We start from the raw sequence: 26,277 nt of genomic DNA on the forward strand, positions 1-26,277 counted from the left end.
GAATGCTAAGGGTTTCCAAAGGAGGTAGGAAAGGAGGCAAGAAGGCTGGGGAAGTGCCCAAGGATTTGACTAAGTGCCCAGATGCCACCTGACCTAACCTAGAGAGAGTAACTTAACCAATGGGCCGTGGGTGCCGGGCTAGGCCGGCACAAGCAGCATGTGAGGTGTCTAGGGCTGGATTAGTATTGTGATGCCAATCATTACTACACAGCAATTCACACATCGAGTGCTTTGCAGTTTGCAAAGATCTAGTACATAAAAAGATGGCATTTTTTTCAATTCTAAAATAGCAATACTTGTGAAAATATATTTATCCTTTGATGGATGTTATGACCTTCAGGGGGGCAATAAAGTGATGTCCATTAGAAGCTACAAGATGTTCCTACTCTTTGACCCTATAAATATGTACAGGGATTTATCGTAAGGAAATAATGAGAGATGAACAGGAGCATTTTTGTAGAAGGCTGTTAACTGAAGCTTGTTTTATAATGGAGAAAAAAAAACTAAGCGGCAAGCTAACAATCCAATAACGGAATTGGTTAAATCACAGGACATCCATAAATAGAATAACCTCACAGGATGCTTCTATAGACAGAACCAATCTGTAAAGTTAGATGTCAGAACAGTGGTTACCCTTTGGAGTAGAGACTGGAAAAGCAAAGGAAGGTTTGTGGGTGCGGCAGGCATGCGTGGGTTCAGTTTTTGCAAATTCATCAGGTAGTGTACATAGTTTGTTCATTTTATACATATCTGTCAATAAAAGTTTTTAAAAGATGTCTTTGAAAAATAATGCTCAAGAGATAAAAATGTTATGTAAGATACAAAACTGACTGTACAGTTCTGAATGTTACAGAAAAAAGCAAGAAGCAAATACACTAAAATACTAACAGTGGTTTTCTCTCTGGGTGATGGGTTTATGGGAGACGTTTTTATATATAATTTTCTATATTTTTTCTTTATAGCTACCCACCTTTTAAAAAATTCTTGAAATTTGTAACACTTTACAAAAGTATACAATGGCATTTCATGTATATATGTTATCTAACGCCCCCAACAACCATGTGAAGTGGGCACAATTCTCTTTTTCATAGGGCTCAAAAGAGACTTGCCCCTAAGCACAAAGCTAGTAAGAGGCAGAGCTGAAGTTCAATGGGTCTTCTGAATCCAAGCTTCAGGCACTTTGTTTCAACCCCCAGATCTGGGTGGACAGCTGGGAAAGCCAAGTTGGAGATGATCTACTGAGAACAAGAGGACAGGACTGATCTATCATGGAGGCACCTCCCTGTTCCCAGCAGGATTGTGACCAGGTCAGGTGGGGGTGGAGAGATTCGTTTGGGAAGGGATGGAGAACAGGACGGATGGCAGAGGGTTTCCTGAAGCCAGAAGAAGCCCCAGAGTGGGGGCCACCTTGCTCATCAGGCTCTCTCCTGAAAACTGGATGCTTTCCCGAACCCATCCTCCGACTTCCTCCTACTTGGACTATTATCGGGCCAGGAGTCTGTCACCTGCCTTGTCAGATGTGATAAAACCAGAGGAGAGGGCTTGTGACTCAGCCACCCCCGGGCTCAGCTCCTTGGCCTGTTCCTGGCTGGGCCACGTGGTGGGCCTGGATAAGGCTCTGCCTGCCTGTCTGAGGAGTGGTAGGGAGGAGGGTCAGGAGGCCAGAGAGAAAAAAGTCACAGGCTGGAGGACTGGGGCCTGGCCCTGGCTCCCTAGGGCCATAGAGACACAGCACTCAGCCCCTTCTCCTTCTACTGCTGTACCCCTGGCCTGTCCCCGACCCCTCACCACGTCCTAAACACACAAAACCATTCAGGATCCCCAAGAGCCGGCATGGGCGGTGCAGACATTTTGAATTTCAGGGAGTGCTTTAAACGGGTCAGAAAAGAAGTGCAGGATGGTAACTACACACACTGAGGCGCATCAGAGGGCGTCAGCTTCGGCTCTGTCTCCGCAGAGGTCCCACACAAGCTGTGGGCCCTGTGCTGGCTCCGGCGGCCCGGTAATGAATGTTGACTAGAAAAGGGCTTGTCAAATTCCCACTTTCAATCAGCCTCCAGACTTGCATCAGATTTCTAGATTATCCAGAGCTACTATATATATTTGGCTAACAAAATCTAGATACAGAAGTCATTGGTGCAAAATTTGGCACAAAATAACATATAAACATATTCATATAAACGATGAACTGCAACCACGTCTGACACCGTATCATTATAATAACCAGCCCTCACATTTGGACAGTATTTTAGCCTGCAAAGCATTTTCATGTGCAGTATCTCACTCCTGCAAGGAAGTAGGGCTGTATGATTACCCCTAGGAAAAGTGAAGAAAAAGAGGCTTAAAGAGATGGAGACACTTGCCTAGGTCACACAATTTCCAGGATTAGAAACCAGGTGTGACTCCTAACCTAGGACTGACCCCACCAAATGTAAAACAGCTCCCTCAGGAAAAGAGGGAAGGCATTGAGGGAGGTGGCGTGGCACCCCCACACAGGGAGAGAGAGTGAGAAAAACAGTATCGGGCCAAAGTGGGGATCTGAGCACAGGTCCCACCACCTTCCCCATGAGTACTCACGCCAGGAGCTTGCTGTGGTCCAGTTGGTGGCTCGGGGGCATCCGGCAGGCACTAAACACAATGATCTTTCGCCCATACTTGTCATCTCCTAGGTACGGAGAAAGATGGAGCATGGCGGGTTAAAGATGAACCAAGAGAAGTAGAGAGAGGTACCAGGCCTGGAGATCCGTACCATTTACTATAGAGGCCAGAGTGGCCCTTGCAGATATACCTCAGGGGAGCTGCCTGCACTCAAAGGTGTGTCGCTGAAGAAAGAGGGACAGGTTGCTCTCAGGGCTGCTGAGCTGGAGTGTGAAGAAATAACATGACTTTAAAAAATAAAAAGTCACACCTGGTGGAACAACCCAAATGTCTGTCAATGGATGAATGGGTAAAGAAAAGGTAGTATGTCTATGCAATGGCATATTCTTTTCCATCTATAAAAAGGAATGAGTACTGACACGTGCTACCTTATGAATGAACCTTGAAAACATCATGCTGAGTGAAAGAAGCCAGTTACAAAGGGCTACATCGTATGAATCCATTTACACGAGCTATCTAGAATAGGCAAATCCAGACACCGAAAGCAATTTAATGATTGCCAGGGCCAGTGGGGCGGGCAAGAACAGACTGACTGCTAATGCGTACAGGTTTTGCATGGGTATGGATGAAATTCTGGAATTACAAAGAGATATACAACATTATGGATGTGCTAAATACCACTGAATTGTACACTTAAAAATGGTTAATTTCAATTAAGAAAAAAAAAATCACACCCTCCAAAGCAATTGTCTTGTCAGTCATCTCAAAAGTCTGACTTATTCCAGAAGCAGCCCCTCTGAGCAGCGTGGCTTTGGGAAGCTACCTTCTCAGCAAGTATGAGGCTACGGAGGAAATCAGCCTGATTACATAATAGTCATGTCTCATTCCTGACCACTGACAACATTTTCTGATTTTATTAGAATTATTGACCACACTTGGCTCTAACTTCTGGGACATTTTTAAAAATCATAGCCTTCTTCACTAAGGAAATTACAAAGAACATGAAGTTGAGAGAAGGGAAAATGCTCATTTGGATGGAATTTCTCAGGGATGTTTGTCCAAAAGTAGTCACGATCTGATGGTCTGACCATCTGACTTTGTCATGAAGCTGGGAAGCGCCTGAGACATATGCTATTTTCCCCCAAAATGAGATGTTCTTCTAGGGTCAGCATGGATCAGGGACCCCAAGCAAAGCTCAATGGGGCTAAGACCTGGTCCCTACTTCCCTATGTCCCAGGGCCCTCCCCTTTATCTCTACGGTCATGCCTCTCCAGAGACACCAAACCACACTTAATTCCGATTACTTCAGAGGTGAATAAGAAGACTATTTACCCAACCCATAAAATGCAGTGAGTCTGTCCTCCGTCTACCTCTGAGGACTAAGGATCCCCCATGCCTTGCTGAGTGTCTCCCCCATATTTAAATAGCTATGACCTGATGATCCTTCTCAGTCAGTGATTCACCCAGTGCTTTTACAAAGTGGTTGCTTTTCCAAAGGCTCTGACTCTTTTCTCTAGGACTGGGGCCAGACTCAACAGAGAGGCTGAAGGAGGCTTCTGGAACGTGGACAATGTGGCCCTAGTCTCCTGCTGGCTGTGTTCCTTCGAATGGCTCACAGGATTCTCCAGGAGTGGCCCCCACCTCCCTCCAGGCTCACACCATGCACAATTCCAACACAGAAGTGCTTGCAGACTGTCCACATCAGGCTGCTTTGATCTTTTGCTGTTTCTCATGCCAGACAGACCTTTCTCTAGACAATTTTGGTCCCCGCTCTAAGCTAACATCTTTGAATCCTTAAGACTCACCCTAGGCATAATCTCCTTCCAGAAGCCTGTGTCTTCTCCTCCTTCCCCCAGACAAGTTAGCCGTCCCTTTTCATGGCTCCGAGCATGAATCATCATCTATCTGTCATGACATTTTGACTCTCCTGTATAAGTGTTTATGTGCCTGTCTTCTCTATTGGCTTGTGAGCAGCTCAAAGAGAAGGACTCGTCCGTCTTTGCATCTCTCATGCTAGTCCAGAGCCCAGCACATGGCAGATATTCAATAATAACTGATAGTCTGCACAGAGTTATCAGTCAGCATTACATGGTATGCACAGTTCTATTTCTGAGTTTGTTCACAATATCTAGGTCATAAGACTGCTTTAGACAGTGAGTTTCCCAAAGCCTGGGGCAGAATTTTTCCAGACTTACAAGCAGAGAACTGTCTGCAAGTCTGTCTGAGGGGAAGAAGATGCAGCTTCATCCAGCACAACAGGGCAGCAGGTCCATTTTGAAGAAGTGGGAGCCACCTGCTCTCTTTCATACCCTAGCCTAGATCCTGGTGGGTTGGGTTCCTCCCAGGCCAGCTTTGGGTGGCTCTGGGGCCTGTTCTGATTCACTTCCCATGGGCTCTGACAGGAGGAGGAAGAGTAGACGGGCAGGGGGTCGGGGCCAAGGGGTAGACTGGCCAGCCCAGCCTTATGTACAATCTAGAGGATCAGAAACCCCTGGGCCTCCTACCATGAGCCCGTGAGGGGAGGGACATCATCTGCCCACTCCCTTCTAAGCAGAGGAAATAACCAGGATGTGAGGGTGTAGGGGGAAATGCCAGAAGTAGTATGGGGTATTCCATAAGATTCTTTCCGTGTCTGCCCCGCAACGGTAAGGCAAGCCTCACTGGCTGGCAGATTTGAGGACTTAGGCAGGGCAGAAAGCCTGAGCTTATATAGCTTTGGAATTTAAAGAACTAGTAACTAGTTAAATGTGCAATTGGAGTGAAGGTCCAGAGCCTGTGGTCCATCTCTCAGCTGGCCCTAGCACCATGTAAAGAGAAACTTTGGGTTCTTAGCTAGGGCTCTACCAACGGGCATCCACCAAAGCCATGATGTTATATGAAAATATTATACACATGTTTTTTAGGGGCCCATACCTTTCACATTCTAAAAGAGGTCTCTGACCAGTTTTAAGAACCACTTCCTTGAAGGAAAGAATGCGTATTTTTCCTCACTGAATCCTCAGTGCTGACTACAAGGCTCATTCCAGAGTAGGTGTTCTATAAAGGCATGTTAAATGAATCAGGATGGGGATGGGGATGGGGAGCAGTAGGGAGGGGATAAATGGCAAGACCCCCGGACAGGTGAGGAATGACATATTGGTAACTTTAGGGTCTAGCCCCTGCCCCCCTCCCTGGGGTGGAGTCCCAGTGCCCAAGTCCTTGAGTGACCCAGGCATTTGCCAGCAGGCAGGGCAACTGGTGCTACGAGAACACAAGTAAAAAGACCCAGAACTCCCCTCCTGATCTCAGAAGAGCACAGACTTCTGTCCTGGAGACTGACGGGACAGAAGGAGCTGGCAGCACTGCTGTCCCCAGAGCACCGGGGGAAAGGGCTCAGTGAGGAGGAGGCACATTGTTGGTGGAAAGTACCAGGAAAAGACCAGCCGCCTGAAATTGAAGCCTCTGCATTCCCCAGATACCGATCAGGAACTCTCCCAGGGTGGCCTGGGTGTTAATCTGCGACAGCACAGCTCCTCTAGCAGGCATTCTGGGAACTGCCAGGCCAGCAGCCCCACCCACAACCCGCAGAGCAGTCCAAGGAGATGGGAAGTGGGGGCTGAGTGCTGGAGCCAACTCACACATTCGTTAAATTGTTAAATTGTCAGGAATATTGGAAGCCAGTTGAAATCATGTTAGTAGCTTGAAATCTGCCATGGTAGAAATTGCAAATGCTACAAATAATAGCCTTTGTTTTCCCTTTTATGAGCGTCATGTTTACCAGCACATCACTGGGAAGAACCCACTTGGACTGAGTCAAATGTGACAGTGAAGCATGACAGCCACTGCTAGCAAGGAAAACGGAGGCCGCAGAGGGGTTGAGGACATAACCCATCCTCCATTCCAACACAGGCTTTCTCTGGTTTCTAATGTCAAGGAACTAACCTTCAGGACATCACCATGGTCTGATCAAACAAGTCTCACTCTGGCGGTGCCAATCCCAGCTTCTCTCAGTCGTCAGAGAGGCACACACATGGGGACAACCCCACCAGAGGGACCCTGAGCCTGCAGCACTCAGCTCAGGCTTGAGAAGCCAGCATGCAGGCCAGGCCATTCCTCAGAGCCAGCCAACCCTGCCCACTCCTTGGGATAAGGCCCCTCCCTCCCTGAAGCTCTTTTCCCTTTGGCTCTGGAAGTATTCCCACACAGCCCCCACCCTGCCAAACATCTCAAAGTTCTTTGCTGTTTCTGGCTCCCAGGCACAGCCCACAGTTCCCTAGAGTGGGGCTGCAATTAAGCTGGCCCCACCTGGCCTCCACCTGTTCCACAGCCCAGAGGCCACAGCCCAGAGAGGCTAAGCAGAGAGAGCCGGGAACACACCTACCTGGCTGGGCCCCCTCAGGCTCATCGCACCCTGGAGAAACAGAAACATGTTGCAGCTCTGCTTGCAGGGAGACAAAGAGTCCCGTATGGGAAGTGGGGGAGCCTGCCCTGCTTTGCCTTGTGACTTGGCCATGTAGGCCAAGAGAATGTCAGGATAGAGATTCCTTCACATCAGATACTCTCCACGCCCCAATCAGGTCCATCTCTGGTAGTGAGGAAAGTTCTGAAACTTCAGGTGACTCTCCTGTGCCCAGGTCAGGACCAGATCGGGAAAGAACACTCAGCCTTGCTTCTATAGGGGCGAGAGAGGCCACAGCCAAGGCCCCCACCCCAGACCAGAGCAGGCTCCAGGAACACAGAGGTCATGGAAACACTTTTGACGTTAGCGTTTAACCTCTGAGCCCAGCATTCAGGAGAGATGGAACTCCTGCTGCTTCCTTATGGCCACATGCCCGCAGGGACCAGGTGTTCCCAGGCTCCCCCTGCCCACTCCAATGCCTCAGAGCAGGCCCTAGCTTACAGCTGCTGGGCCTAACTAGTCAGGATAGATAACCATTAGGGAAAAGACAAAGGATCTTGCAATTCATTTCCTCTTTTACAAGTAGGGCCCTAAGGGCAGAAACCAGGTCATCAACATCCCGGCTACCCACCCGGCTCCTCCAGTCTTCTGGATCCTGTATGATAAACGGGAAGGTAGGAGCACACTGAGGCTGAGACCCCAGAGGTGCTGCTCCTCACCCATTCTCAGCAGGGGAGCACAATTGCAGGGAACCTAATGCTCCAGGAGTCACATGGCCCCTATCTTCCAGACTTCCTTGGAGGTAGGGTTTCCCAGGAGGGGCTGGCACCTCCCTGCTCTCTAGTAAGCTGAATGGAGGGCAAAGGGAAGGGAGGTGAATGATCACTTATGTTCTGGCTCTGGGCTAGGCCCCAACACACCTTCACTACTGTAACCTTCTCAGCAACCCTGTCAGGAAGAAATGAATTCAGGGAGCAGAGTGGCAAGTCAAACCCAGGGCTTTCTGACTTTAAAGCCACTAGGCCACAATGCCTCCCACATGCCATCTGCCAATGGAGACAGTGGGTCACAGGTCAGGATGTGGTTGCAAATGAAGAAAACAAGTGCCATGACAATCAAGTCTGTGAGTTTAAAGAATGGTGCATGTGCTCAGGAGCCCCAGGGTCAGAGGTCAGACCACAGAGTGGGCACGGCTCCTCCCCTATCCCCTTCCCCAATGGCACAAGGAGCTGGCTCCCTTAAGCCAGGAGTGCAGACTACGAGGGAAAAGGTGCAGTACTGGTGTCCTCACCTGCCACCTCCACAATCTGGTGCCGGGCAATGTCGTAGTAAGGGTCATCCCACTTCAGGTGTGTGACAGGTTCCGGGGAGCTGCTTTTGGAGTCATCTGAGGAACATGGCAAAGTCAGGGGATAATCGGGGGGCTGGCACAATGCTCTCCCTGAGACTTGTGCTCTTTGGCTCTCCCCCCATAAGGTTTGTAATTCCGGACCCACCCTGGGGCTAGTCCGCTTGCCCCCATGCTGCCCTTCTGAAGTCTCCCTTCAGCAAGAAGGGGCTCTTCCCCTCTAAGATGCCAGCGGCTGCCTGGGATCCAGTGGTGCCCACCTGACTTGGGAAAGTCGGGCATTTCATCCGAGGGCCAGTTCTTCTCATCAATGGACGCTAGCTTCAGCTGGTTCAGAGCCTGGCTGGTGTCATCCACGTTCAGGTCGTCCTGCAGCTCTGAAAGTGGGTCCATGGCCACAGAACCTGAAGAGAAACCTGGGAGAGGACAGGTGACAGGTCAGTAACCCTCTTTTCACCTATAACTGCTACACCAAGCCTCCTGCGTCCACTCATTCCTCCCCCAAGCTCCGTTGTCCCTATTCCTCAACACTTCTCATTCTTGCCAAGATTTCCACGTAGCTCCTGGTTCTCCTGGATCCACAGTTCTCTGGCATGTTGTCAGAAAAGGCAGCTGGGGTAGAGGATGGCACAGCTCAGTGCCTGCCTTCAGGTCCTCCAGCTGGATAGAGAAGAACTGTGCCAGGCCCTGTTCTGCCCACTGCCCAGCTGGTTGTCACGTGGTCCCAGCTGCAGAGGGTAGAGGTCCACACCCCTCTCCTCAGGTGTAGTACAGCACAGAAGTTGTCCAGGCCCCAGCAGTTATGGCACAGACGTTGCAAGAATATAAAGAGCAGGGGATGATCCAAACCCTATGCCTGAAAAGGTCAGATGTGGCCCTGGCTACTCCATTTCTGACCCCTGGCCTGGAGGAGAGGAAGTGGCCAGAGGCCATAGGATCCCAGGAAACAGGCCATGGCTGAGGGGCCCCGCTGGACTTGCCCCAGGACAGGAACCGGGAGCAGAGGATAAAGTCTGCCTGCCAGTCAAAGCAGATAATCTGAAGGTTCCTGGGGGCTCCCAAACCCACTCTAATCTGTGGGGGAGCTCTTGACACTAACTTCAAGGTGGCAGAGGTCAACAGACTGCCCCAAGGATTGGAGGGCACAGATGGGAAATGGAGAAGTTCATGACATCATCAGAGTGCTGAGATACAGGAGGTGAAAAACAGGACAGCAGCTACAGAAGGCAGGGAGGGAGGAGACGAAACTAGGTTTGCCCAGGTCTGGGGCCTGGCCATAGGATGTGGCTGCATGCAGCCTGGAGGCAGCACCTTCTGCCCTCAGCCCTAACCAGAAGCAAATCCCTCTCCCATCACAAGTTCACTATATGGATGAGGGAGGGGAGTGTCAATTCAACCCATCCAGTTCAACCTCCGAGAAAAGGCTGCTCTAAGCCCACTGCATTCCTGGAATCCAAAAAATGACATATATGGTCAGAGAACAAGCAGGGCAGATAAGGAATGCAGACAAGACCCAGGGACGGGTAAGGAGAAGAAAGGAAAATTGCCAGCTGACATCTAGACCCTGAACACCTCTGGACTCTGAGGCGACGTGACAACCTCCTTGCACATGTCACAGCCGAGGACTCTGGATGGTAAACTGGCTCCCTGTGCCTAGCAACAACCATCTTGTTACCAGGACAACCACACTGATTCAGTTGCAAAAGCTGTTATAAGTTCCTGAGCCAAAGCTGAACAGCCAAACAGTCAAGAAATATATGTATATATTTTTCTTCTTCCTCTCCTCTGGACTTATCTGCTACCTTTATTCACTACCACTGCTTACCATCAAAATATAAATCTCTTCCCACAAACACAGAGAATGATGGCCCTCTCCTACGTGTGAATGCATTTTTCTCACTGAGTGCTGCTGTGCCCCTCACCCCCGCTCTCCCATTCTCCTTCAACCTTCCAACCCGGTCTTGAGGAAACCACCCCATTCATCTACATGCTCCTCCCCCTCCGCCCCCCCCCCTCAACCAGGAGGCTTGAGGGCTCTCCCAAAGGGGCCCCTAATAATAGGGACAGAATTCAGCTCAAAGTAACCCTCTCTAAGCCTGAGACTTCTCCTCATCTCTTCTTTCTGTCACCGCCCAGACACCAAGTGCTCCTTCAGCCCTGCCCAGAGCTATCCGAGAGAAGTCTTTCTACACACAGTGGGTGCTTGATGCAGTGAAAAAGGCATAAGATGAGATATATGGAGAACTGGATTATAGTCCTGCCTAAACCAATGAGTTGCAAAGATGCTGAGCAGCCCTTTTCCCATCTGGGCCTAAATTTCCTTATCCATAGAAATGAGGGCTCCTCCCAGAAATATGATTCTCCAATGTTCTAAAATACTCGTGCTGAATTGAACAAGAGTAGAAAGAGCAGCTGGAAGCTTAAGTACATGTGAGGGAAGAAGAGGGACACCCTCTAAAAGGGAGCTGAACTTGAACTCCACCTCTTTTCCAGTAAATCCTCTATTTTGTCAGTTCTTCCAGAACTGACCCCTAACCCCTCCTCCGCTCCATAACCTCTTCTTCCAGAATAACTAATCGCAGTTGCTTCCACCTCCCAGGCCGACAGGCCCTCTCACCACCCTCCAAACCACGGATGTTCCCCACTGTGAGCCTAGAAGCTTAGTTCCCATTCAGTGTAGCGTGAAGGAAGTTAGTGTGGGGAAATTCTAACGTAAAGTAGTGGAAATGTATCCTGGCTAAGACTCCAGTCACCTACAGGCCCTGCTCCATTTATGCAAAATAATCCTTACTCCGAGATTAAGTTTTCCCTTCTCAGTAGGTACCTATACAAAAATCTTTGAGACTCATTTTAGACTCATTTATACAGAGGTTTTAACCTTTGGGAAGTCTGGACCTCTGAAATTCTGACGAAATTTGAGGTCCTTTACCCTAAGAAAAATCAGCATGAAACCTTGCATGGAATTTTAAGGGGTTCACTGGCCCTCTGAGAAGCCCTGTTTAAGAACCCCTGACCTATTCAGAATTACATCTGACACATGTAGATGCTCAACCACATGCCGAATGAGAATGAATTAATTCATCTTCTAAGTGGAGAAGGGAACCAACATTTGTTGAAGGCGGTGTAGCACTATGAACTTGACACAAATTATCTTTTAACTTCACAACAGCACCAACGTGAGGAAAAGAAAAATAAGCGAATTGCTTAGGGTCATACAATAGAGTCAAGATTTTAATCCATGTCTGTCTGAGGTGGTCTCTGTGGTCAATCTCTCCATACTTCTCTAAGTGACTGTCATTCATGCAATTCTCAAGATTCAGAGAGGTTCTAAAAGAAGGCAAAATAAATGTCTCCTAATCTCCGAGAATAACTGATAACAACTTGAAATCACATTCTCTGGCATTGGGACCCTCCTCCAAGTTGGAGCTCCAAAATTGCGAAAACGCATATCCCACACAACCAGCAAGACTTTCAACTACAATCACGTTTGCACAGAGCTTCGGTTTACAAAACTCGGACTGGGTGCAATTAACTCATTTCAGATTAAGAGATAGGGATGAAAGCGTAACCTAATAGGTGGCAGGGTGGAGCACTTCCCCCAAATTTCTTGTTTTTAGAGCTTCTGCAGATTGGACCAGGGAGACGTCCCCTTCCCATGGGCCGGATCTGTGACAGCGATCTGACTTGGACCTTGCCTTGTGGAAGGCAGGCAGAAGGCAGGGAAGGAAGCGAAATCCTTTCATCACAGGCCCGAGAGTGGGGCAGAATCCCCGCAGCAGGAAGGGCGGGCTCGCAGACCTCATTCCACCCTTGCTCCCTTCCTCGGATCCCCTCGGATCCTCCCCATCCGGGTCCCATCCCTTTAGATGACCTGGCCAGTCCCTTCCCTTCCCTTCCCTCACTACCACCCAGGGAGACCCCGCGCCCAGCAGCTCACCGTGGTCCGGCACTGCTCCTTCTGCCACGCCTGTCAAAGCTCGGCAAACATCCGGCTCTGCTGTAGAGTGGGAACGCCCCCTCCCGTTCTCCCCACTCCCTGACCACTTCCGCCACACCTCCAATTCACTTCCGGCCCACTGCACCGTCTAAACACGGCCTTGCCTGGAGCCCCGCCCGCTTTCCGTGCGTGGCCGCCTGGGGGAAGGACAGCATAACTGTCCGACTCGTCCCTCCCAAAAGGAGGCGGCCGGAACCATTGGTTCCTAATTCCTTGCTACACAAGTCTCTGGGAGACCTGCGGAATCCTAAACTCGTATTGTTCTCTGACAGAGTTATGCTTCATCACTACTGCCAAACTCCCGATCCTGTGCACCATGAGGTCTGACTCTTACAATTTTTTCCTGAGAGGAAATTTGGAAGTCAATGACTGTTTCCGGGAGGAGCTGAGAAGGCGATGCTCACTTCCGGCGGAGGGAGGCTTCTGACCCGGGATGGATCAGGCGGAGGAGCTGCTCTTGGAGGGGGAGAGGCTGCAGTTTGGTGAGTGAGCTGCGATGTCTCCGAGCCTCGGCCCTAGTATAGATACACTTGACTTTCTCTGGTCAACTCTCTCCCCGCGACCCTTGTCCTCCCGAGCCCCGGAGCCGCTTCTGGTGCCTTCAGAGTCTCTGGAGACTTCTTCAGAGCCCTCGACCCACACCCCACTTCCCGTAAACCTCTGAGGGACTCCCTTAGAACTCTTATCAATCCGTCAGACTCCTGAGGCCAGGCTGGACCGGCGGTTTCCTCTCACTTCCCCCAACCCCCAGCCCACGACCTCTTGGGCCACTCCCTCACCGCCTTCCCATCTCCCTGCAGCCCCCAAGCCGCGCCTGGACCCGGGCTCAGGATGGAGCCCTTCCGGGGAAGGCTGTGCTCAGGGCCTCAAAGACTTCCCACCCTGGCCGACCCGAGCCGTCCACGCTTTAAAGAGCCTCCCCCGGGGTTTGGCCCTTGGCCCCTCGCTGGCCGAGGAACAGCGCTTGGGGGTCTGGTGTGTCGCGGAGCCTCTGCAGCCGGGACTGCTCTGGGGGCCGCTGGAAGAAGAGTCTGTCTCTGAGCAGAAGGACGAGGTTGTGAAACCACGGCAGGAGAAGGTATGGAGGGATATGGTCTCTTCTCTCTATCACTGCAAATGTGGAAGAGGTTCAAACGTTTCTGGACAGCTCTCCAGTTTATTAGAAAAAGCAGGATATTTTGAGAGATAGGAAACGGTTTCGTTTTTTCTCGCCAGAACTCTCTCTTCCCTCCACTTGAGGGAATGAGGGAATCGAGGCAAAAGCTGGATTAATATAGTATCATCAGTGATGAAAGTCAGGAGCAAAGGTTTTGGAATTAAATGGTATCATGTTCCATCCTTAGTGCCTAGCTAGTTAAATGGTGTGCCTCATTTAATTTATGTAAAATAAAGGAATGGTTGTTTCCTTTATTTTAATCTTCCAGGATTATTTGGAGCAATAGATGAAATAGCACAGGTAGAGGGTTTTGTTGCATAATAAGTACTAAAAAAAGAGTTGATGTTCCTCTTACTACTTTTTCCATTTGTTCCTCACTGGAAGGCAGTTGTGTGTTCGGTTTAGTAATTCTCCACACCCTTAGGAGTGAGGTGAGCGGACCCTCCTTTTGGTCTTTACTGAATGAAAAATCAGAAAACACAGTCCTGTAGAGGCAGAAAAGAGACCATTTAACTGTCCAGAAGCTTCACCATCTTAGATCTCCCTCAGGAGAAGTTACATCTGTTTTGTTTTTGTTTTTTCCCCTACTCTGACCCCCTCAAACACATGGGAGAAGGACTTTTATTGGTTTATTTCAGGACGTGTCACTAGGCCCATGGGGAGACGTGTGTGCTTGTGAGCAGAGTTCAGGCTGGCCCAGGTAAGTTACAGGAGAGTATGTAGTAAAGTTGCTCCTTTGAGGCTTTCTATTGTGGCATGGGATGGAACTGGAGCCGACTATAATTCTCCACCCAGTAATCTTTGCAGTGAGTGTTTTAAAGGCATGGGGTTCTTTTGGACCCAGACTGACCAGGAGCTGGGGCTTTCAGAAATGACCACTTGAAGAGGGTCTCCTGAGCTAGCTCTTGTTCTGCTTTGCAGTTTGGTGCAGCGGGGCAGGCTGGAGGGTGAGGGAAACGTGGCCCCGGTGTGGATCAACGAGAGGCTCCACCTGCAGGTGTACCGGGTGGTGCTACCTGGCTTTGAGTTGCTACTGTGGCCCAGGACTCCAGCTGAGGGCATCAGCCCTACCCAGCCCACGCTAGAAGAAGAGGCAGCTGTGGCTGTGGTGACAGGAGTGGAATCTGCTGTACAACAGGAAGCGGCCTCTCCTGAGGAGGATGCAGCAGAACCTTGTACAGGTATGTCTGTCATATAAATGGCTGGCTTCCCAGATTATCACCAGAACAACTTGTTGATAAGACAAAGCAGAGCTTATGGCTCAAGAAAGTAAGGGGGAACACCCCGGAGTCTTAGTAGTTTTTCTGAGGAGGAAGGGCAAAGCCTGGAAATTTATTGAAATTTTGAAGTCGGGTATAAGGTGGATCTTTCACTATGGGATGAGAGGCAGGGCTTGATTTGGACTGATTAAGGATCATAACATAATAGTTTAGGATTCACGGACACCGATAGCAAGGCTATAATTTTTAGGCAAAGGATTCAAAGAGTCTTGGAGTATAAGCTGTTATTCGAAGAGTCATGAGTCTATTCCTTGGAATGAACAACATAGGAATCTGCAACTCTTATCTCCCTAAATAAGTTTCCTGGAATAGTAAAGTCATGTCGATGAAGATAGTATAAGGTTTCCAGTTTCTTCTGTTTCTTCTCTCTGGGGTAGGGGTTCCTTCATTTTCAGATGAGCTAAGGTGAGGTAGTGCATCCTAAGTGCATATCTCTAGAGGGAGAACAAGGGGCCTCGGATGGCCTTACTCTAGGGATTATCTAGATGTCTGGAGCACTGTGGTTCCCAAGAGTACTTTCCCAAGAGGCACCTGGGACTCTTGACAGGAAGATAACCGGAGAGTGTAGCTCATGCTACACTGAAGCTCTTGCTTCAGTGTCATTGCTCCCGCTGAAGTTCAGGGGCTGAGGACACATATTCCTATAATTTCCTGATGACACCACCTTAATCACCTGCTACAATCTCTGTTAACCCCAGCACTTAACTCTTGTCTTGCAGATCATGGTCACCAGTCACCTCCCAGCATCCAGGCAGAGCATATGGTGAGCTCTGGACTTAAGCTTCTAACCCAGGACCAACTTTCCAAGGAGAGCCAAACATTTGTTCCGTTGCCTCAGGATGGCAGCGTGTACGAGGAGTCCCCACCCCAGACACAGATGCCACCTGAACCTCAGAGCAGTGAGGCCACTTCATCTTCTGGGGGCACCCAGCTGCATGCTTACCTGGTCAAGAAGTTACGTAGCCCCAGTAATCAGTGCCCACCCAGAGCAAAAACCTCAGAGCACAAGGTGCAGCAGGCTGGAGAGCAGCACCCCAGCTTCTCTGCACGTTTGAGGAACCCTCCTGGCCCGGTGGGAGGCTCTCCAAAACAGGGGCGACGGTACCGGTGTGGCGAGTGTGGCAAGGCGTTCCTGCAGCTGTGCCACCTGAAGAAGCATGCGTTCATGCACACAGGCCACAAGCCCTTTCTTTGCACCGAGTGTGGCAAGAGCTATAGCTCAGAGGAGAGCTTCAAAGCCCACATGCTGGGACACCGTGGGGTACGGCCCTTCCCCTGCCCACAGTGCGACAAGGCCTATGGCACCCGACGAGACCTCAAAGAGCACCAAGTGGTGCATTCAGGTGCCCGACCCTTTGCTTGTGACCAGTGTGGCAAGACCTTTGCCCGCCGGCCCTCCCTACGGCTGCATCGCAAGACCCACCAGGTGCCAGCTGCCCCAGCCCCATGCCCGTGTCCCGTGTGTGGGCGGACCCTGGCCAGCCAGGGCTCCCTGCGGAACCACATGCGGCTCCACACAGGGGAAAAGCCCTTTCTGTGCCCACACTGTGGCCGGGCGTTTCGCCAGCGGGGCAACCTGCGTGGGCACCTGCGGCTGCACACAGGGGAGCGCCCTTACCGCTGCCCGCACTGTGCCGACGCCTTCCCACAGCTGCCTGAACTGAGGCGCCATCTCATCTCCCACACTGGGGAGGCCCACTTGTGCCCCGTGTGTGGGAAGGCCCTCCGAGACCCACATACGCTGCGTGCTCACGAGCGCCTGCACTCGGGGGAGAGGCCCTTCCCATGCCCCCAGTGTGGCCGTGCTTACACACTGGCCACCAAGCTGAGGCGCCACCTCAAATCCCACCTGGCCGACAAGCCCTACCGCTGCCCCACCTGTGGCATGGGCTACACCCTCCCCCAAAGCCTCAAGCGGCACCAGCTCAGTCACCAGCCTGGGGCACGCTCTAGCCCCCCCTGTGTGCCTCCTGCTTCTGAGCCCACAGTGGTGCTACTGCAGACTGAGCCAGAACTGCTGGACACATGCAGCAAACAGGATGCCTCCCCAGCCCGGGATGTCTTCGAAGTCACCATTTCTGAGAGCCAGGATAAGTGCTTTGTGGTGCCGGAGGAGCCAGGCCCCGCACCCAGCCTGGTGCTCATCCATAAGGACTTAGGCTTTAGCACCTGGGCAGAAGTGGTGGAGGTGGAGACAGGCACCTGACACCCTCGCCTTTCCCCGGCAGAGCTCTATATAAAGACAAGCGTTTTCTAGCTGCTTGGTGTTTGGGTCTTTTCTCTTTGTGTTGCCTGATAGAAACTAGAACCTCCTAGGAGAAGCAGGTCAAGGACTGCCCTTCCTGCTTATGGACCACCAAATTGTTTCCTGTAAGGTAAACCTCTAGTTCTAGACTTAAGATCTTTTTATTCACTTCCAGGGGAGCTTTTTCTGCCTCTTTGCCTAGGAGCTCCACAAGGCTCCTGTTATTTAAGCATTGTAGAAGTGATCCCGCCCAGTGAGGTCATCAGGTGGCTGGCAGCCCGCTGCCCTTTGGGGTGCTTAGTGCTGGGACATTCACTCTCATCAAGCTCCCTGAGGAACAAGCTCTTTTATTTGGAACCAAACTGAATGACTTTTGAGGATTAAAAGGCCAAAGACTGAGCTTAGTTCCCAGCTCAAGTCTCTCTAACTCAGGCTGTAGGTTATTTTGGTAGATTTTCTCACTACTTGAGGGCTATGAAGTTGGTTTTCGTGCTGAAAGACACAAGACTCAATGGAGGTAGGTGCAGAGGGCCTGATCTATACCCTTCTGTGTCCCTGACCCATGGGCAGTCCTGTTGAGGAAGAAGTGAGGAATTAACACGTATCTTGCATCTGCTGCAGTCCTGGACTGCCTTAGGTGCTGGGGATGCAGTATGAGCAAGACAGTCGGGCAGTTCCCTTCACAGAGCTCATGAGCTACTGTGGGGAGAAAGCCTTGGATAAGAGTTTGAAGAGGAGCACCGTCTGGTGCTATGGATGCGTTTTATGGGAAGGTTTAACTAGGTCTGAGCCATCAGGGAAGGTGTCCCCGCGGAATAATAATGATACTAAACCCTAAGCTCTTATTGTGGGCCATTTCTTTATGTGAGTTTATACATAATTTTCATAGCAACCCCGTGAGGTAGGTGGTAGTTATTTTACAGATGAGGAAACAAAGAAGATTAAATATTCTGCCCAAGGTGACAAAGCTACGAGGTGGCAGAGCTGAGATTCAAACCCATATAGTGCTGGAGTGAGGGTCTTTAGCCTTTGCACTCTGCCGTCCCTCCTTTCAACTGTGACTTGACAGATGAGTAGGTGTCAGGCAGGTGAGGCGTGGGGAGCTACACGTGAAAAAGCCCTGTGATGGGAGCCTGGTGGGTATGAGCAACCGAGACGAGCAGGGCTGGAGCAAAGAGAATGAGGGGAGGTGGCTGCCAGGTCACAGAGACCTTGCTTTAGGAGTTTGGACTTTATTCTCAGGACATCCAGGATCTCCTCGACGGGATTTGAGCAGGGGAATAACGATCAGATTTGTGTGTGAAGAGACCACTGGAGAAGACTGGCAGGCAAGGTGCAGTCGTGGGGAAATTAATTCGGAGAATGCTGAGGTGGCTGGGAATGGGGTGGTAGCAGTGGAAATACAGAGAAATGGAGTCATTCATCCAGCAAATATTTCTCGAGCACTTCCTGTATGTTAGGGATCTAACTGTAATCTCTGCTCTTTCTAGTATAGAGAGGCAATAGATACATAATAGACTGGTAAATGCAGTGAAGAAAAATAATGCAGGGAGAGGTTAAAATGGGGGGTGATTTTACAGAGGGCGTTTAGGGAAGGGCTCTAATAATGTGATGCAAGCAGAGACCTGTGCTATGAAAGGGAGTGAGCCAGGTTGATGTCTGCAGGAGTGGGATTCCCAGCAGAGCCCAGTGAGTTCACAGAAGAGCAAAGAGCAGAGTGGCCAAGACAGAGCATGGAAGGAATCTGGAGGGGAAAGCCACACTATCCAAAGCCTGAAAAACAGCTGCTAATACTAAGTTTTAGTCAGCAGACCCTGCTTTTTCTTGAGCTTGCATGAGGCTCTGTAGGTCCTAATCTTTTCGAGCTCCTGCTTCAGACAGGGTCATTTCAACTCAGACAACCACTCAGCAGTGTCTGCCCAGTGTTGTTAGGTATCCTGGGAACATACTCATTGCTTGAGATAGAACTGTGCAGGGAAGAGAGGATGCTTTGAATTGCTGGGGAGACCTGTTGACACCCTACAACAATCCTCAAGCCCAAACCTGGGATGCTCACACCCCTTGCCACTTTTAGTTAATTTTTTCTCCCATGTTTTAAAAGATTTCTGTTAAAGAGAAATGGACTTACTCATTTTTTAAAAAGTTATTATTTATGCCTACAGTACCTGGTCTTTCTAGGTGGTCTCCCATCCAAGTACTAACCAGGCCCAACCCTGCATAGCTTCCAAGGTTAGATATCTGGCTTGTTCAGGGTGGCATGACCATAGACCATGGACTGTGGCTCCACTGGGGTGGGATGTAAAATAGATGTGCTAACCACTACACTATGGAAACACATCCTGGACTTATTTTCAAAATTAAAATAGAAAACTGATCAGATCAAGATCGAATTTAAAGGCACCTGGTTTGGGAGCCTCTGCTCTGCCAACTCATGGCTAAAGTGAGAATGGGTATCAGAGAGCATTGTCCAAGCTACTGTTAAAGATTAAAAAAATGGAGGCCTAGAGGAAAGTCATTTGCCAAGGCATGAAACCAGTCAGTGGCAGAACCCAGACAGGGCCCAAGTCTTCTGACTCTTAATTTAATACTCTTCTAGCTAAAACATAATACAGCGATTTTCTTGGAAAGACTAGTCACTGGAATTTTTTTCATTGAGAAAATGTTTCCCCCTGATTTCAAAATAATTCTTGTTCATCATAATGTTGAAAGTCTCTTATTCCCTACTCCTTCCCTCCATCCCTTTATAAAGTCACTTTTAACAATTTGGTGTATATAGTACTGAATTTGAACACTGCTTCCTGCTCTAGGGCAAAGATGTGAAAACAATGCTGGATGCCTTTTCACAGATGTAAGTTTAACCACCCGGTGTTTATAGCTGCTAAACCGAACATCAGAAAGGGCAGATCTTTTGTCCTGATTTGCAACTTTAATAGAATGAGAAAATCTTAGGAAAAAAATTGAATCATGTTTCGGGACCTTTAAGCAATGCAAAGCATCATGGACTGTAAAGAGCTCCATCTCTAGACAGTTTCAAATATGGATCATGGCTCTACCCTTGGCTAGCTGCATAAACTCAGGGAAGATACTTAGCTTCTCACTGCCTGTTTCTTCATAAAATGGGGATAAATATGTACCTACCTCATCAGTACTGTGTACCTGGCACACAATGAGCAATCAGTAAATTGTAGCTGGTTATTAATAGTATTGTAATCAGCCCTCCCAAATTGGAAGACAAGATTAAGATACAATTTTCCTATAGGTAATACTTGTTTGGGGCAGGCTGACATCACACAATAGTTTTGTACTTGGGCGCATGTCCTCGAGGTATACTGCACAGTACAGTAAGGCTGTGCTCTACCTGAATGCCAGGGGATGAGGGTCATGTGAGGTGAAGAGGAGCAGGTCTCATCCTGAATTTGCCACCAATTCTCTATATGACCTTAATCAACTTCCCCACCCGGAGCCTTCCATTTTCTCATAGAGTGACATGGGGAATTTGGACCAGATCACTGGTTCCCATGGAATCCTTTAGCTAATTTTTTTCTTCTATAGACCCCATATTTTAAAAGATTTCTGTTAAAAGAGAAAAGGACTTACTCATTTAAAAAATTAAAATAGAAAACTGAACAGGTTGAGAAAAGCATAAGGTAATTAACTGCTCAAAGAGACATAATTTCAGCCAAAAGGGGAAAACATTATTTTTTGTCTTAGGGTAAATTTACAATTTTGCGGGTTTTTGTTTTTGTTTTTGTTTTTTTAATATACAAAGGGACAAGCCACCCTGTAGTATATACACAAAGTCTAAGCTTCAAAATGTCTGGATTTAATGATATCTGGTCTTTCTTTCAGCTCTGAAATTCTCTGTCTTGGAACATAATTTTACTGTTTTTCAGTAATTATAGAGCTTTACTTTATAACATAATATTGGTCTTACCCTTGAATTTGTGTGACAACCTATTGGGCAGAAATGCAACCCCCTACGGCCATGCCACCCTGAATGTGCCCGATCTCGTCTGATCTCAGAAGCTAAGCAGGGTCGGGCCTGGTTAGTACTTGGATGGGAGACCACCTAGGAAGACCAAGTGCTGCAGGCATTAAAAAAAAAGAAGTTTAAAAATAAGGGATTGTAAGCCAGCAAGATCCTTGCAATCTGTGAGGTCAACCAAGGGTTGCTTTCCCTAAAAAATAAAAGTAAAAAAAGAAAAAAGAAATGCACCCCCTCACTGTGGCCTTGCTCTTAGAGGGCAGTGTGGTCTGCTTTAAGTATGCAGGCATATGTTTGTGGTGAAAAACAGGAATGACATGCTGTTGCCCACGGGGCCCCAAGAGTTCCAAGGAGAATGGTTCATGGAGGCTAGGAGACTTGTACTGGACCCCGAAGACTAAGGGTATGTTGGGTCTGTTGGAGCCCTGTACCCATCCATGGTGGTGCCACCATGGCCTGGCAGAACTCTTCAATCCTTCTCGAGCCACTCGCAGAAACAATGCTCTTCCTCGATCCTCTCTGCAGTCGAGAGTGTAGGCATGGTCTTCTGTTCGCCCAAGAAAACATGGAGCCTGTCTAACTAGAATCTACTTACTACTTGCCGTGCTTGTTTCATCTGTTTGCTATAAATTCTTCAGTATAATCTATAACTCATAAGGATTTTAACAATACAACCATGTGTCATATAATACTAACTTAACAGTCCCTTCATATTATTGAGAACCTAATCTATATTTAACAGTCCCTTCATATTATTGAGAACCTAATCCATATTTAAATTTAAAAAAAAAAAGTCTTTTTACAGTTAATTTGTTGAAATATCTAAACTAGTCGTGGTAATTTGATTCCCTTTGTGCATTTGGTTGTTAGATCTCTCTTATTATTCTGAACAATTTCTCTTACTCCACCCCTTGTCAGAGAAACTGGAGTTATTTGTCCTGTCGAATGACCCTCATTCCTTGTGGTGGTATCCTATTCTTTTATTATCCGTATTTCCCATAAACTAGCAATTAAAGCTAGAGGTTGATTTGATCCAGGTTCACTATTTTCAGGAAGAACCCTTCATGGCCAGCATTGTGTATTTCCTGTTGTACCATATCATGTAACAGTGCTGTTTATTGACATTATCATACTTCACAAACATATGTTTTATTTGGGGAGGGGAATAGTTTAGTTTTTATTTAATAATGATACACTTAACTCTGAATCCAACTAGACTTGGAGGAGATAAGGCTGGAATCCAAAGAATTGCAATAAGCGAGAACACAAAGATTACGAGATATGAGAGCTGGGTTGTTCTCCTCAGGGACAAAAGGAATCAGAGGTAAAACACAAAATCCTGTACCCAAAATCTCCTTGGCTTTCACAATATTCATGCCATCTCTCTCCTGGCCAGAGCCCATGCTTGCCATCCAAACCATCAGTTTTAACTGTGCAGATGACAATTGGAAGCCATTTAGGTTGGGTCTAGCATTTGCCATGGATGAGATGTCAGGACTCCTGTTCTTCAAAATGAAGTTCTCATTAGCAAAGTTCTCCACCTAGATAGACTTGCTGCTGGTACTCTTATGATAAACCCAGAAATAAGTCTGGGAAAGCAATAATCCTTCTAACCAAATCTCATCTTCCCAGTGCTCAGAGAACTGAAGTTTTCTGCTTTGGAACATTGTCTACAAACAGCTTGAAGAAGACCTGGCCCAAGAACTTGCCTGTCATGGCCATGTCTGTACATGGACTCGGCAAGCCAGCAACATCGAATGAGAGTCAGCAAAGAGTCCAGTAGGATCTTATTTAAGTTCTTCCACAACAGCCTCATGAGGTGAATTTTGTTATAATTTTGATTTTACAGATGATGAGACAAAGGACTGGCCTCCCAAACCAGTATTCACTTCCATGCCGTGGTGCTGGTCTGTCAGGGCTGCGGATTTCTGGCAGCCAGGGAGCAAGGGGGAAGTCAAGAAGAGGGCAGTCTCCCCGCCCCCGCCGCCTCCCCTCAAATCTTCAGTAGAAGAGGTGCCCTGTGTTATGTGTTTTGTCCTCCCTGCCAGTACCCCACACTCCACCCACTTGCCTCTTCTCCTTCTCCAGGTCGACTCAGCCCTGGCCCAAGCTGGTCCTCAGAAAAAGGAGGCTCCCCTGCCTCCAGGCAGGAGGGGTGAAACCACACATCTCTCCACTTCACCCTTAATATGGAATTTTTAAAGAAATCAGTGAGGTGAGATCTTTTCACTATTCCACTCAAAAAAAAAAAAAAAAAAGTAGGCTCAGTGTCATTAGTAATAGGGATACAAATTAAAACCAAGATGAGACACCTACACATCCATCAAAATGGTTAATGTGAAACGTCTGGACAACATAAAATGTTGCTGAGGATATGAGCAACTGGGAGTCTCAAACATTACTAGTGAGATTATAATCTAGCACTCGGGACAACTATTTGTCATAGTGACTTAAGCAAAAGATGTGCCTGCCTTATTACCAAGCAAATCCACTCCTGGACCTGTACCCAACAGAAATAAGTGCTTATCTACACGAAAAGAGTTGTACACAAATATTCATAGCACTCTTCATAGCCCCAAACTGGAAACTAATCCAAATGCCCATTAAAAGGTGAATGGATAAATAAAATGTTCTGTGTTCATGTCACGAGAGACTATGCAGCTTTAAAAGAAACGACTCCTAATACACACAACATGGATGAATCTCAGAAACATACTGAGTGAGAGAAGCCAGACACAAACAGGTATATGCTGCCGGTTTTCATTTAGATTAAGTTAAAAACTGATCTGTGGTGATGGTGGTTAGAATAGAGGTTATTTTAGGGACAGCACGAAGGAGTCAGTTGGGCCTGGAAATGTTCTCTCTCGATCGGTGATGGTTACATAGGTGTATGCATAAAAATTTGAGTTAAACACTTAGGATTCACTTTAACATTACTGTATATAAGTTAAACTTCAATTTAAATGTATAAAGAGAAAAATAGGAATATATAACATAAATATATATAAATATAAATGTAGGACTGGGCCACTCAGGAATTAAGCTAATTTGTGGGGAGTCATAGTTCCAAGTTCTCTGCCAACCCTCTCTCTTTTCCCTCCCTGTGATCTTCCCAGACCATATATAACCACAGTCCAGACCCTGGACAGCCAGGCTCGAAGGACAGCAAGGCAAGAACCTGTGCTACCTATGTTTCTGCTCTTTGTCCTTCTGTCCTAATTAGACCCACGACTAATATTTACCTTGTGTACTGCAAACAGGAAATGGGGGAGGGACGGGAGCAGAGCCAGAAGATGGGTAGTGTAGGGCCACCAGGTGTTCTGGGCTGGCCTAGGGCCTACAGGTGGGGGAGAAGGAGGGGATCACGGTTATTTGGGGATTTGGGCTGGCCCCTGTTCCTGGCAGGCCAGCTGAGCAGCAGGTCCTGGGATATGGGAGGAAATAGAACAGAGGCCCAAGAGGCCCTGGCCCGGGCTCCCCTCAGGCAACCACTACATACAAACACTGCCCCACAGCTCCCCAGACACGCAAGAGGGGAAATGGGACCCTCTATGAGTGGCTGAGAGGCTGGGGCAAATCTTGGCCATTCTTGCCCCTCATGTATCCTAGGGCAAGGTGGGCAGTGCTCATCTGACCACGCCCCTCTATTTTCTTATATCTGTATATTGTGGTCACACAAACCTTCCTGTTGGTTTACATCCATGTATCTACTGATGATTAATCACTTACTATATTTCATATGATTTACATTCATAATCTCCTTTAGTCCTCACATCAAAGTACTATTCCCATTGTACAGATGAGGAAACAGAGGCACACACAGATTAAAGCAACCATCGCCATGTGTCAGGATTGAAAGGAGCCTTGGGAAGACCTTGTGACCCCACTGGCCCAAGCAGGCCCATGTATGCATCAGGGAAGGAGGGGCTGGACGACGCTGGTTACACTGGTCTTTCCTTTGTGACTTCCTCCCAGATCATCTATCTCTGGTCCCAGGAGGACCTGTTCTCCCAGATGGTGGGGTGGACTATCTATTCACTTGTCCCCGTGGCCCTGACCTGCTGACCACTCCCTTTTAGCTGATTTCATGTTAGTTTAACATTAACCCAGAGGGGTCAGGACTAGCCCTCAGAGTCTCAAACTGACACACTATGGCACACGTCTGCGGCCTGTGGCTACCGGGCTGCCTGGCCTTGGCTGCCCTGTTTAGCTTGGTGCACAGTCAGCATGGTAAGGGGGGCTTGAAGCTGGGACAAGCTGGCGGACTGGGATATGGGCCCACAGGCTGGGGTCCCCTGGCTTGACAGAGAACGTGGGGCCATCTCCCAGGTGGACCTCAGCCTGTGGTATCCAGCTTAGGGGAGGAGTCTGGTGCTCAGGGCTGGGCAGTGACTACTTCTCTCTTGCAATATGGAGAGTGGGCTAGGGGTGACCAGTGAAAGGAGGGAAGCTAGCGGGCTACTGTCAGACATCCCTTTTCGGAAGGCAGCAAGGCAAGCCAGGCTTGCTTCCGGCTCCCACGATGGCCATGACAGCTGGGCTCCCTCAGGCCACTGTCCCGTGCCTCTCCTACTGCAGTGTTCCTGGACCCTCGGCAAGCACTATCGCTTCTCCATCGAGTCCGACGTGCCAACAGAGGCCTCCTGGAGGAGATGCGCAAGGGCAACCTGGAGCGAGAGTGCGTGGAGGAGCTGTGCAACTATGAGGAGGCCTTTGAGGCCCTGGAGTCCTCCAGCGCCACGGTGAGGGAGGGCCAGGCCGTCATGGGGAAGGCCGGATCCCTCCATACGGGCCAACTCTAGGACCTCAGATGAGGGGAGCAAAGCACATTGCAGCTCTTTAACTATGATAACTTCATCTCTGGGTCCCATTTTACTGAGCTGCCAAGATGAACAACTTCACCTCTCTTGGAGGTCCTGATGGCTGGTCCCAGAGCCTCTCAGTCTTTAGATATCTGTCTACATGGAGCTCCTGGTCCCCAGGGCCTCTCAGCTCCAGCTTTTCTACCAACTCTGTGCCACCCTTGGGGTGTGGGACTCTGGTGAGGCTGGCAGCCCTGGGCCTCGGCCTCAGTGTTCCACGAGCCCTTTTGCAGCCTTTCCCTTCCTTGGGGCTCTGCCCGGGCCCCACTGCCAGGGCCCCACACCCTCCCTTCCCCAGTCTACCCCACCGGGAGTAATCCCTTTTGGGGAGCTCCTCTCTCCTCAGATGCCCTTCTCAGTGGGCTCGGGCTTATGGAAACGAAAGTAGGACACTCTGCCACAAACCTCCCCAGAGCCCACCTCCCGAG

The 26,277-nt window shown here is 48.9% G+C and overlaps 3 protein-coding genes and 1 pseudogene across 4 annotated transcripts in view; 3 read left to right on the top strand and 1 right to left on the bottom strand.

Moving 5' to 3' along the window:
* The window catches only part of ARHGAP1 (Rho GTPase activating protein 1), a 17,459-nt gene extending 5,061 nt beyond the window's left edge, over positions 1-12,398 (bottom strand). Inside the window, exons 1-4 of the mRNA XM_006908092.3 lie at positions 12,262-12,398; positions 8,585-8,740; positions 8,268-8,363; positions 2,578-2,665 (exon numbers count right to left, since the gene is read on the bottom strand). Of these exons, the coding sequence (XP_006908154.2) occupies positions 2,578-2,665; positions 8,268-8,363; positions 8,585-8,717 (317 nt within the window). The 5' untranslated portion in view covers positions 8,718-8,740; positions 12,262-12,398. The remainder of the gene's footprint in view (positions 1-2,577; positions 2,666-8,267; positions 8,364-8,584; positions 8,741-12,261) is intronic.
* A 36-nt stretch (positions 12,399-12,434) lies between these two features.
* ZNF408 (zinc finger protein 408) lies at positions 12,435-17,013 on the top strand. The gene is made up of 5 exons (XM_006908093.3): positions 12,435-12,803; positions 13,122-13,399; positions 14,116-14,177; positions 14,399-14,658; positions 15,477-17,013. The coding sequence occupies exons 1-5, from the start codon at positions 12,755-12,757 to the stop codon at positions 16,961-16,963; spliced, it is 2,136 nt and encodes a 711-aa protein (XP_006908155.1). The 5' UTR covers positions 12,435-12,754; the 3' UTR covers positions 16,964-17,013.
* A 155-nt stretch (positions 17,014-17,168) lies between these two features.
* The window catches only part of F2 (coagulation factor II, thrombin), a 24,727-nt gene continuing 15,618 nt past the window's right edge, over positions 17,169-26,277 (top strand). Inside the window, exons 1-4 of one of the 2 annotated variants that reach the window (XM_025044072.1) lie at positions 17,169-18,335; positions 22,204-22,806; positions 23,076-23,202; positions 25,566-25,729. In XM_025044072.1, coding sequence (XP_024899840.1) covers positions 25,640-25,729 — 90 coding nt within the window. In that variant the 5' untranslated portion in view covers positions 17,169-18,335; positions 22,204-22,806; positions 23,076-23,202; positions 25,566-25,639. Of the gene's footprint in view, positions 18,336-22,203; positions 22,807-23,075; positions 23,203-24,727; positions 25,218-25,565; positions 25,730-26,277 lie in introns of those variants that run through there. The other variant, XM_006908094.3, reaches the window with a different exon arrangement.
* LOC112476744 lies at positions 20,978-21,096 on the top strand (annotated as a pseudogene).

This window comes from Pteropus alecto, unplaced genomic scaffold, assembly GCF_000325575.1.
Source record: "Pteropus alecto unplaced genomic scaffold, ASM32557v1 scaffold71, whole genome shotgun sequence".
Lineage (NCBI taxonomy): Eukaryota > Metazoa > Chordata > Mammalia > Chiroptera > Pteropodidae > Pteropus > Pteropus alecto.